Source organism: Pinus tabuliformis, chromosome Q (genome assembly GCF_031772625.1).
Source record: "Pinus tabuliformis cultivar Carrire ecotype Pingquan chromosome Q, CPIR1, whole genome shotgun sequence".
NCBI lineage: Eukaryota > Viridiplantae > Streptophyta > Pinopsida > Pinales > Pinaceae > Pinus > Pinus tabuliformis.
Window position 1 is genome coordinate 148,160,208 of NC_142296.1, and position 13,584 is coordinate 148,173,791.

The window sequence follows — 13,584 nt, forward strand, 5'->3', positions numbered from 1 at the left end:
CGCTTCGATGATGGAGCTACATTCTCCTCCCCCTCATTCAGCTTTGTGCCACTCGCACTGTTTCCATTAAGGTTGACCTTTGCTAGGTCCCTTCTTAACTCTTCCTGTTGAAGAGTTGTCAACATCTCCTCCCATGCAAGTAGTTTTTCTCTGCCCAATATGCTTTGGATGAAAACTTGTCATTCATGTGAGACTCCATTCAAGGCTATCCTCACTGTTGTAGTTGGCTAAGGAGTGGACCCCACTGCAGCAAGTTGGTCTCTAGTGTCCTGAAGACGTTGAAGATAGAGGTTCACCCCTTCTCCTTTCTGCATCAAATTTTGTTGCAATTTCTACTCCAAATACATCTCTCGCTGTTCTGAAGGGCCTTCATATAGAGAAGACAAAGTTGCCCACATATCTCGGTTTGTATCCTTACCCTGCAAGTGTGAGACCACATTATCTCGAATTTCATCAATAATGAGCCTCTTTTCCTTCCCCTGCTCGGCCTTGTACTTCTTCTTTTGATCGTTATCAGTAGGAACAACTACAACACTTCTGACATAGGCCTTGAGATCATATTCCTCTAGAACAGATAAGATTTTGGTCTTCCATATGATGTAATTCGAAGCACCTTCCAACCTGTCTTGATCTCTAAGCCCATGTGATGCCATCTCACCCAACTGTCAAACTGACTCCACTAATCAGTGTTTAGCACTACTTAGCTACTCCGTAAGTGAGAAATTCGAAATTTCTGGTTGAAAGTTCTCTGAGGAGAAAATTCCCCTTCTACGTGTCTTCTTTCTTTTCCAGTGGATTTCTGTCTCGGTAGAAACTTGCACCCTTCAAGCACTGTGTTGAGGCTTTGCATCACTCCCTCTACCTTTGCAAACTCATGAACTGGAAATCATACCTCTCTGTCGTCTCTCTGAGAGAGAGATTTCCTCAGTTTTGCTTCTCGGCAAGGATAGCGCAATCCCTTCAACGAGATTCAAATTATTTCCAAGTGCAACTTTCAACCTCATTACTTAGCACTTGATTTTCTCTTCCTGTTTCAAAATCAATGCTCTGATACCATGTGAAAATTCCTAGACTCAAAGGAATCCCTACCACAACAAATTTGAATCTACTTCACCTACCTAATTTTTAAATTATATTGATCAAGTTATTCTTCTAAATATTGAAGTAAAATACTTCTGCACACTACACTAATTAAATATTTGATCTCATGAAACTGAACACAAAGAAAAGAACAACATACATAGGAGATGCTTATTTTTGGACCCAATGGTCCTTGGAAAACCTTAATTCGGGAAAACAAGTGCAGCAGCTCTGAGGGTTTATTATGATGCAAGAGAAATATATGAATACAAATCTAGGATCATCTAGCAATCCTTTAAAAAGAAAATACTGGCATAAATCTGAGTTAGTTTTACCTCACTTCACTTGGCAGAATTTTAGCTGATCCAGCACAAGACTAGCTAACCTCGTCTAATTCTGCATTGGCTCTGTGTTAGTCCTGCATCACCTTCTCTGCCCTCTACGTCAGCTCTCTAGGCTATTTCGGCAGTTTCAACGGTTCCAGATTCTACGTGATAGGAAGTTTCTCTACGTCAACTTTCCCAATTTCTGCGCTGCCTCTCTACAAGTTCTCTCCACTTCTCTGTCAATATTCTTTGGAAATTCCTTATGGATTCTCACTACCTCTCATTTGCAATATATTTCTCCTGAGAACTTCTCACCTTAGAAAATCTATTTCCTCAATATCTTTGTGTGTGTTTCCAAATGAACCCCAAGCCTCCATTTTACACTTTTCCTGTTGAGTCTTCAACGCCAAGATTAAGTCTCTAAGCAATGTCTAAGATTAAATAATGACTTGATCCGCCTTCTAGATCATCTTCACCCATATTTTGATTAATACCAATTAATATTTTAATTTCTCTACTTTTAGACTTAGGAACCCCATTAAAAATATTAATTATTTTAATAAAAGATAATTATGGTGAAATTTCACCAAACAGTTTCCGGGTTCTTTAGAAATCATATACCTTAGCCTCTCCACCAATTTTCAAGGCTAAAGAACTTCTGATGCTACCAAACCTAACAACATGTTTCACCAATGTTGTGAGGATATTCATCAAACCAATCCTTATTACAAGACATATGGAATGATGCACTAGAATTAATGAACCAAGCATTCACATCATGAGTTTTAGCAACTAATGTAACATAAAAAACAAACATTTTGAGATTTTTAAATCCATCATTCGTTGAGGTTTCTTTGTCCACAAAATTTCCATTATGCCTTATGTTTCTTTGTTTAGACTCGTTATATTTTCTTTTATAACAATCTTTAGCATGATGTCGAGGTTTTCCACAATAATAACAATCATCATTTATTTTATCATGAACTGGAAATTTGGATTGTGCCATACCTTTTTGCTTTGTTTGAAACTTTCCTCATTTTCTCTTGTTCCATGGCTTCAAACTTCAATTTATTCTTGTTGTATCACTTTCTCCCTTTTTCTGGCAAAGAAGTTTTATAAAAATAAATGGAGTTGGAAAGTTTACTCTTAAATTTAAAAAATCATCAAAAATTAGGTGGTGGTAAAAGAAGACAAAACATGTCAATTTAAATTCAATTTCATGTCATATTTTTTCTAAAATTTAAAATATACTTTTAATCTAATTTATTCGTTTTCTTTAAAAGATATCATTAATATTTTACATAATTTTTTAAGTAGTGACAAAACTGCGACCCCCCATTTCTCTATTGATTTATGTTTTTCAATTCCAATTTCTTTAAGAGATATGTTGTAAACATTCTAAAGATTCCTAAACAAATTTAAAAATAAAAATTAAGCATATTTTTTAATTGTTATTAAAATACTAGTAAAAATGATCATCTTTTCATATATATAAAACCGCGACCCAAGAAACTACCCTTTCAAGTTTATAAAATCAATTTTTTTTAATATAAATTTGAAAATAAGATATAACAAAATGTTAAAATTATTTTTTGAAAATTTTTAAAATATATTTTAAATTTTTTATAATAAATTTTTTAATTGTGATTATAATAACATATTTTATATTATTCAAAATATAATATATAAAATTATTTGTTTAGAAATTCTAATTCTATTTTTATATATATTTTTAAAGAGTTTTAGCATTTCATTTAACTTTACATAAAGTTATTTATATTTTGTGAGTGACTAACCATAATTTTTACCAATATTTACTATCAGTTGACTTATTTGCAAATTTAGTATTTACTTTTTATAACATTATTTATATTTTCTAGACCCATTAAATGGTTCACTATAGCTTTTATTAAAATTTATTGTGAGTTAGCTTTGTTACAAATTTAACATTTATTTTTTATAATTAACAAGTATGAAACTCAACTCATTTAATTGATATTTTTATATTATTTTTTTTATCTTTTTTCATTTGAGTACTTTTTTGCTTTTGCCATATAATGAGACATAGTAGCATGCTTTTAAAACCCTTGGCTACCAATGCCAAATTTGGATCGTCTGAGCTCAAATTGAAGTTCTTCATCCTCTCTTCCTCTTGTAGAAGAATATATGTAATAGGAGGCTTCTCTCTAGCAGAAAGACTTGAAACAAAATTTTGATAATCTTGCACTAAACCATTTAATGTGATGGCGACCAAGTTAGTGTTGGACACATTTTCACCAATGTCTCATAACTTATCACTTAGATCTTTAACACGGGAAATGAAATTTCTTATACTTTCATTGGCCTCCATTTTAATTGACAAAATATTGGTCTTCAAGAACAAAATCCGGTTAATATTAGATTTTCATACAAACTTTTGACAACATTCCATATTTTTTTGGATGTTTTACAATCCCTAATATGAGGAATGATGTTGTTCTTAACTTAAATTCATAGCAACACCTTTCTTTCATTTCCCTTTTTTCCCAAAGTGGAATAGTTGTAGCAACAATGGGTTTGTGCTCCACCCCACTCATTATGGACCACAAATTATTTCCCTCTAAAATTGTTAATACCTTGACTTTCCAATTTCCATAATTTCCTCCATGAAGCCTTGTGGACTCATTCAAATAAGTTTTTGCAATTGTCTCGAATCAACAAAATGCACCCAAATTCACAAGATCCACAACCAAGTGCATAGGATCTAAAAAAACAAGACTCTATATTGCTTAAAAAAACAAAGGCGAAAATACTCCTTATTTCTCATTTTCACCCAACACAATTTAAGCTCGCAAAAAAAACTTTCAAATAAATTCTTTAACCCAAACAAAAAAACACCCAATCCCTTTTTAACTCTCTTCACCAAAAATAAAAATAATTTTCACCCATAAATAAAAACAAAATTTTCACCAAAGGATCTAAAAAAAACAAGACTCTATATTGTTTATAATAAACAAAGCCAAAAAATACTCTTTGTTTCTCCTTTTCACCCAACACAATTTAACCTCCCAAAAAAAATTTCAAATAAATTCTTCCACCCAAACAAAAAAAGCTCAATCCCTGTTTAACTCTCCTCACCAAAAATAAAAATAATTTTCACCAATAAATAAAAACAAAATTTTCACCCAATTTTAAACTCATGCCTCCATACGTCATCCGCAATTTTCTCTCAAAACAAAAAATAAAAAAAATTGAAATAAGTGAATACTGGATAAGAATTCACGTTTTTTAGATAGCTCCTTATTACTCCAATTTACTCCTCCATGAGAAATTAACCTCAAACTTACTACTTGGCTTGATTTATAAAATCAAATCATACTTTTCAACTTAGGCACCACCAGGATGAATAAAATATTCAAGTTCGAGTTAATTGTAATCCTTATTACTCCAATTTACTCCTCCACGAGATATTAACATCAAACTTATGGCTTCGCTTGATCTAAAAAATGAAATCATGCTTTTAAACTTAGGCACCACGAGCACGAATGATGGTGAATAAAATATTCACTTTCCAATTAATTGTAATCCACATCCTCCACCACAATGTGACTTTGACCAATACATTATTCACAACACCGTTTCGCAATATTCCTCAACCAAATAACATAAAAAAAATTGGGAGTAGCACTAATAGGATGTCACAGCCTTTTATTTCACAACCCTCACAGATCTAGGTAGCTTTGTCGCTCTACCATATTACATATTACAAAATAGAGATGCACAATAATGAAATCAAATCTCATTAATCAATTTTTTTGGACAATTTAGATCCAAATAATTCAATTCACTAACTAATGAAATCAAATTTCATTAATCAAACTTTTTGGACAATATAGATCCAAATAATTCAGATCACCAACTCACATCACAAACTATCCAGATCCAAATAATTCAGATCACCAACTCACAGCACAAATTACGAAAAAACACAACTCATGAGAGATAAATTCAAATATTAACTACTACAACACAACTCATCAACTCTATTTAAACATATCATTTCTACATTATTCTAACACTTTAAAATTTAAATATAATAAAAAAATAATAAAATACAATAGTTAGCTATCAACTATCAACTTTCAAGATAATGAGAAAGGTATTTTAAAAATCAGCAGAACAACGTATATTATCATTATTTTTATTCTTTGGCAACGGATAATAAAATCACTTTTATCCGTGCACAATAAAATAGGTAAAAGTTTCACTGAGATTTTATTTTGTCTTCAAACTGCACATTCGACCAAACTTGATGGAGATAAACAAAGTGATATGGAATCACATCAAAGTTACTTGTGGAACTCCATCACCCACGATCCATTGACACAACAAATGGGCTTAACACCTCCTACGAATCCTGATGCATGAGCCAACTCTTGAAATTCTTGCTCAGTCCGCTCGTTGCCCCCCGGACAGTATGCCAACATCACTAAATCTGAATAAAATGCCTGTCGAGCATACGGAGATGTCTCCGCAGCCACTGGGAGTGTAAGGCCTTCGCGATTCGGGCAGGCACGCGACAAGCGGGTGCCCTTGCACGACGAGCGGGCGCTCCGTGCACGACGAGCGGGTCAATGATGCGACGGGCGGGCGCGGTTATGCGACGGTCATCCGAACCTCATGCGACGATAATATGCGATGTTTGGAGCTAAGTGCGATGATATAACACTTAGTGCGAAATAATGAAGTGGAGCGAAAGGCTTTATACCACGATTTGGAGAGACTTGCATATGGGCAAGCCAACTTACACTTTGGTTAAAGTGTGGGCGCTATAACACAGTTTATGGGGTTGGCTTTAAGGCTGGACACCCCTTCACATATGAGCAGGCTAGCGTATATATACATGAACGCAGAGCTCATTTGGAGCATCGAAGTTCATCCATCGAACTTGCTATCTCTTCTACACATCGAGCAGGGGTAAAAGGGCGCAGATTTGTGCGCATAACTCATGCGCTCAAAGAGGAAGTGTGCATATTTACCGGGAGCAGTCGTAGGTTGATAGAGTGCGGTTTTAAGGTGGATTTATGTGCAGAACCGAAAGGAGGAGTTCTTGGTGTCTCGGGTGAGCACCCTCCTACCATATGAGGTTGGCACATATGTTGTAAAGGCTGTCTTGCCTTGATTGTAAATTATTCTAAGTGTTGGCTTGAAGTTTGTCAAGCACACTTGTATGATGTATTATTGAAGAACTATTATAATATATTATTGTTGGGCAGACTTGTTCGGGAGTTGCCCCTCCCTTTATACTTGTGTGCAATTGTTATTGTTCTCGGTTTAATTGCATTTGGATAATGAATGAGTATGGGCTTCATTAAGTATAAAGGATAAATGCATTTTACTTGGTTGCGAAACAAAAACTAAGTAAGGACAAGTGAATTAAACGTAGTCCATGTGTACGAGTATTGGTGAAAAGAAAGTGCACGGTGGTGCCGCACCTCGCCGGCACGGTTGAAAGACCACCGTAGGCTTGGGGGCGTGACAGGTGGTATCAGAGCAGATATCCTGGTTGAGACTTGAACAAGGTTCAGGTGTTGAAGCATTGAAGCTGATACACACCTTGAAGGTGGTTTCAGGACTCGGTTTGAGCAGGGTTGCCCGTGACAGGTACTTGCAGGTGAAGGAAATCGTTTCACACAAGTGGAACAAGGATTGGTTCTAATTGCAGGTGACTTGGTAAATATGGAGAAGGCTGAAAAGGCAGTGATGGTGGATGATGGTGAATCCAGCCATAATGCGGTTAAGGCTCTCCGGTACGAAGTATTGGAACACATGAGTCGATGGAGTTCTAACTGGGTTGCGATGCAAGCTGAGAACATGAAGATTCGAGAGAGCTGTTCGGAACTAAGGAGAGAACTTGAAGAACTTAGGAGCCAATGCGGAAGTACGACAGATGTTGAACTCAATGAACTTGATGAGGAGATCCAACGAAGTGGACTTGGTCTTCAAGAGCTCTTTGATGAAACAGCCCGGTTGAGGAAGGAAAGTGCCAAAGTGGAAGCCGAAATCAAGCAAATTGAGGAAGAAATAAAGAAGAAACTTCTTGGTAAGAAGGTTGTTGTGATTGAGCAGGAGGAGCTCGATTACATTGACAAGTTGGTGACTCACTACTGAGAGCATCCAGAGGACGTTCGGAATTTTAGTTCCATGAACTTGGTCGATGGACACTTGGTTGGTGCACTTGAGCAGAATACGGTGGAAGGAAAGCTTGAAGTAAGTCAAGCTAGACCAGGGCCAAGTTCCCTAGAAGGGCCAAGCAAGGAAGTAAGGTATCTTAAGAGGAATGTCAAGAAGGAGCATAAGCCTATTCACACTTCTGAGGCCGAATTCTTGAAGAAGGTTGCTGAGATAAGGTGCAAGACAAAACCGATAGAGGAAGATGGTTCCTTGAAGTTAAGTTTTGTGCAGGTGACCGTGAAGGGCAAGAGATTTGCAGCTTTGGTAGATACGGGGGCTACTCATAGCTTCGTGAGCAGGAAGGCAGCAAAGTCTTTTGGGAAGAAAGCAAAGATGGAGAGGGAATGTAGTGCTTTCAAAGCAGTTAACTCTTCCATTAGAGGTGTTGATGGTGTGTTGAAGGACACTCAGGTGAAAGTAGGATCATGGTTCCGGAAGTTGGACTTGAGAGTTGTGGACATGGATGATCATTCTATGGTGTTGGGGCTGGACTTTATGGAGCTTGCACAAGCCATACCAATGGTGACCCGGGACATTCTCTTGATCACAGCTGAAGGGAAGAACATGATGGTACCGATGAATAGAAGAAGTTGCTTGGGGTATAGACCAAGGATGGCTTCTATGACTTTGTATCCCAAAGATCCGAATGTAAAACATGAGGATGTGGAGCAAAGAGGACTTGGGAGTGTGGTTCAAACAACGAAGGAAAGGAAGCTTGTTGACTTCGTTGCAAGAGCCGGAAAGAAGAATGAAGGAAGTGAGAGGGAAACCTCACGAACATGGAGGCACTTAGTAGGAGCATCTTATACTGATGATCTTCACAATGGAGCTACAAATGAAGGGAGCCCGAGTGCTACTTCAGAAGCAGTGGTTGATGAGGGTTATGAGGGTAGAGATCCTGCTGGGATAGTGGACTTTTGCAGGTATGCTATGGGCATATATGACTTTCAATTGACAAAGAACAAGCTAGGTGAGCTTGGATGTACATGTGAAGAGATTGAAGCTGTGCATAGATACTTGAGGACACAACATCAATCTGACACATGGGTGGATGAGAGTCAGGGAGGAAACTTCCTGGCCCTCCTTTCTCTATAGATAACCTTGGAGGAAGGTTGGTGTGGAGGCCTTGGTAGGGAGGAACCACATCAACTTTACAAGGGGCCTTGGAGGAGGCTTCTTTATGACAAGTGAGAACTTGGATACAGATGACCAGAGGTTGAGATGGAGTCTACATGGGTTGGGCATCATGGACAACTAGAGTCATGGACATCAGGTTGGAGACATGGAGCATGGCAGTCTTATGCAGGGACATTATGTGGAGCACTTGTAGAGGTGTCACTTATAGGCATCCAATGAGGAGTGCCAAGGCAAAGATGTTGTGCAGATGGAGTTGCTGATGTGACATGGAGAGTTGGTCTCTTCATATGGAGGAGACACACATATGGATGATGTTGAAGAGGATGTGGCTGACTTCGTGTAGCACATTAACACCAAACATCATGGATGACATGTTACACATGAGATGAAGACTACTTCATGGACCTGAGCATGGGATTACTTACATGGATGGATTCTTGATCGAGTTCAGGATGTGGCAGTATGTTTTGAGAACTGACTGATGGTGACATGAGGATGTGCATTCTCATAGTTTGAGCATGACAGTTGGACTGATCACCCGACTAGTTCAAACATGGGGACTAGTAGTGTACAGAGGTATGTTGGCATTGTGTTGGAAGTATCATGGCAGCAATTCACGTGGGGACGACACATGATGATTGATCATCATGGATTGAGATGACTTCTTGTTGGCATAGCATGGGCAGTTTTGCACATGGTGATGGTGATATGATGGAGCTTGACACATTGTTGCGGTAGACATGTAGCTTGAGTTGGAGGGATCAACCTTCCATGGTGGAGAGCAGCATGGGGAGATTGTGACAAGGTGGTCATGGACATCTGATATATAACATACATTAGTATGGAGTATCTTGGTGACAGTTGGTTGCTAAGGTGGAGCATGATGGAGATGAGATTCTACATATGTTGCAGGGATGTTTGCCTTATGTGGAGGAGTTGACATCATGGTTGATGATGATCTTGGTGGAGAGCTACCAGGATGGTATGTTGTCGAGGACGACAACGATTTCAGGTGGAGGAGGATGTAAGGCCTTCGCGATTCGGGCAGGCACGCGACAGGCGGGCGCCCTTGCACGACGAGCGGGTGCTCCGTGCACGACGAGCGGGCGGACGATGCGATGGGCGGGTGCGGTTATGCGACGGTCATCCGAACCTCATGCGACGATAATATGCGACGTTTGGAGCTAAGTGCGACGATATAACACTTAGTGCGAAATAATGAAGTGGAGCAAAAGGCTTTATACCACGATTTGGAGAGACTTACATATGGGCAAGCCGACTTACACTTTGGTTAAAGTGTGGGCGCTATAACACAGTTTATGGGGTCGGCCTTAAGGCTGGACACCCCATCACATATGAGCAGGCTAGCGTATATATACATGAACACAGAGCTCATTTGGAGCATCGAAGTTCATCCATCGAACTCGCTATCTCTTCTACACATCGAGCAGCGGTAAAAGGGCGTAGATTTGTGCGCATAACTCATGCGCTCAAAGAGGAAGTGCGCATATTTACCGGGAGCAGTCGTAGGTTGATAGAGTGCGGTTTTAAGGTGGATTTATGTGCAGAACTGAAAGAAGGAGTTCTTGGTGTCTCGGGTGAGCACCCTCCTACCATATGAGGTTGGCACATATGTTGTAAAGGCTGTCTTGCCTTGATTGTAAATTATTTTAAGTGTTGGCTTGAAGTTTGTCAAGCACACTTGTATGATGTATTATTGAAGAACTGTTATAATATATTATTGTTGGGCAGACTTGTTCGGGAGTTGCCCCTCCTTTTATACTTGTGTGCAATTGTTATTGTTCTCGGTTTAATTGCCTTTGGATAATGAATGAGTATGGGCTTCATTAAGTATAAAGGATAAATGCATTTTACTTGGTTGCGAAACACAAACTAAGTAAGGACAAGTGAATTAGGCGTAGTCCATGTGTACGAGTATTGGTGAAAAGAAAGTGCACGACGGTGCCGCACCTCGCCGACACGGTTGAAAAACCACCGTAGGCTTGGGGGTGTGACAGGGAGAATGGTATCTACCACAATCACCTTCCCCTTCTCTGGCAATGCCATGTGGCAATTCTTCAATAGCTCTACGCAATCATCGTCATTCCAATCATGCAGAATCCATTGAAAAAAATAATTAATAGATATATAAGCATTCAACCAATATAATTAAAACTACTCAACAATCGAAAGCCATAGCCATACCTTCATTAAAATAGCTTGGCCACTTGGTACGCTATCAAACATGTCTCCACGCACATGTTTCACAGCTGAAAAAAGACACATTAACCAGATTTAGATTCGGTCACCTACACAAATATTAGATTCTAATGTTTTTCAATGGTTGAAAAATGGGGATTCAGTTTTACCTGGATAATGAGGAGCATCGGCCACCACATGGGACATGTCAAAGTTGATTGCTGAGATGTGGGGATACCTAGAGACTATGAGATTGAGAGTCGACCCAACTCCTCCTCCGACATCCACCAATTCCTGAACCTCCTTAAAACCCTCGTAAGTATCCAAAAGCTTGTTCATCAACATGGTAGAATGCGCAGACATAGCCCTGTTGAAAAGCGTGTTGAATCTTGGGTCGATGGCGTGGTACTCAAACAGATTCATTCCATGGCCTTTGGTGAATGGCTGCGAGCGTTCTTCATAAACAGCGTCCTTGAGGTAATGCAAGGACTCTATCAACGGTTTACTCATCCAGAAAAATGGAGCCAGAGAAACTCCATCCCGGTTCTTGACAAGATATTTACAGAGGGGAGTGAGACCATAGAACCTCTCGGCCTTCCCGTTCTCGTTCGTGGTGACAGAGCAGCTCAGAACCGAATGGCTGGCGAGCACTCTGAGGATCCGATCAAGAGTAATGGCGGTGTCGGGGTTCGTCGTGGCAATGTAGGCAACGATTTGTCTGGACGAGAGTTGGACGCCATTGCCGGCATTTGCTATGATTTGGAGAACATCGAGTTCGACGGCTGTCGTCATCGCCATGGGAAGGCATGAGAAATATGCGAGCTCCGTGCCCAGAAGCCATTCATCCTCATTCAAAATCTTCATAATGGATTCTGAGTTTTCAGCAGCTATTGACGCCATTTGGACACGCTTCTTGTTGGGTCGGGGATGATCACAGTCTAAGGCAAGGTCTCTTTTATGCTCTTCATTTTTCAGAGTAATTGCAAAGGGACAAAACTCGATCGAATCGACCAAGCTACCTATATTAAATGGACGAGACTCTACTTAACCGGCCATACTATTTTAAAGTTATAATATTAACACCACCTACATTTTCTTTTGTGTTAAAGTAAGTGGTGATGTTTAAGTCAAAGTGGCGGGGATATTTATCATTCTTAATGTAAATATTATAACTCAGCATCACACGCAATGTCAATGTTACAACTCACCATGCACGGTAAGAAAAAAAAAAAATAAGCACAAAAAATTATAATTAATGGTTTCCTACATAAATGTTTATTTTCTATATTATTTAAATAAATAAAAGTTGAGTGATTTTGATATTATGAAGTTATAAATAATTAAATTAAAATGTTATTATTTAAATAAACAAATATTCAGTGAGTTTCATATTATAAATTTATAAATAATTAAATTTAAATATTTATTTTTTATTATTTAAAAAATTAATTTCATGGTTTTTAATAATACTCTTCACAATGAAGAAACTAAATATTGTGAGGATGATGTGGATTTTATATTTATATATATATATATATATATATATATATATATATATAACTATTATCGTTTTTGTACTTAATGTCTATATTATTTATGTTTCATCTCTTCTTCTTTTTTTCTAGGATAAGTCTATTTGAAATATGTGTGTTTGTAAGATTAGTCAATTATGTATGTGGTTTATAAGATTCCACTTGTGTTTTTATTATTTCTTAATGTAATATGATGTATGTGATGGCATCTCTTAATGATATGTTATATAATAAATTTTTGTTATTAAATTATTTTTTATAAATATTAATTTATTACAGTTAAAAAGTAGAATATAAAAGTTATTTGAATTTAAAATTTATTATTTGATTAAGAATACCTTTATTAATCCAACATAATTTATTATGTTTTTAGTATTATGAATAGGTTTTATAATCATGGACAAAGTTGAAGGAGAAAATCGTTATATAAGGCATCATTGGCATCCCAGTTCTAATATCAATGACATGATGAGGCTTTTTTTATCAACATGGATATCGATGGCCACCGACCTATTCCACCTAGCTCACAACATAATTTCCTATTATGTAGCATAATTTTCTATTTTGGCAACTTTCAAATTTCCGAGGTTTTTGGTTATGATCTTCCAAAACTGTATTAAGGCCCTTGACGACTTTCCTTTGGGGAAACACACCAAGGATAGTCATTGACTCTTTCAGTAGTTGAAAATTTGTACTCCTCATATAAACCTTTCCAATGGGCTATCATGTGCACCAAAAGTAGTTCATATGACAAAGTTACCATGTCGGGAAGTTGGCATTCTAGCTTACCCCATCTTGGCCCATAAGCCTTTGGCATTTCACCTCCAAAGGTAAGGTCTTTGGATGTTTAGAGTTTCCGTATTGCTTCTTCATGATAAAAATACCTTGAAGCCTCATTGTAATAGAGTTGAGGAAGGCGTGTAGCTATCACATCTCTTCTCAGAGATAAGATGTCATCATTCAAACTAGTTTTCTTTCATCCTACCTGTATACAATTTTCAACATTTTCCACTATTTAGTTCAAGTCAAGTTTTATTTTATCTATGTGTTTTTCGCTAGTACTATATATTTCATTTCATTCCCTTCATAAATTGTCA

At 37.8% G+C, this 13,584-nt stretch overlaps 1 protein-coding gene across 1 annotated transcript; it reads right to left on the reverse strand.

Moving 5' to 3' along the window:
* Window positions 1–5,734: 5,734 nt before the first annotated feature.
* On the reverse strand, window positions 5,735–11,855 carry LOC149218688 (caffeic acid 3-O-methyltransferase 1-like). Its single transcript, XM_089382449.1, has 5 exons — window positions 11,126–11,855; window positions 10,964–11,026; window positions 10,773–10,882; window position 10,363; window positions 5,735–5,925 (listed from the first exon to the last, which is right to left on the reverse strand). The coding sequence occupies exons 1-5, from the start codon at window positions 11,853–11,855 to the stop codon at window positions 5,735–5,737; spliced, it is 1,095 nt and encodes a 364-aa protein (XP_089238575.1).
* Window positions 11,856–13,584: the final 1,729 nt, after the last annotated feature.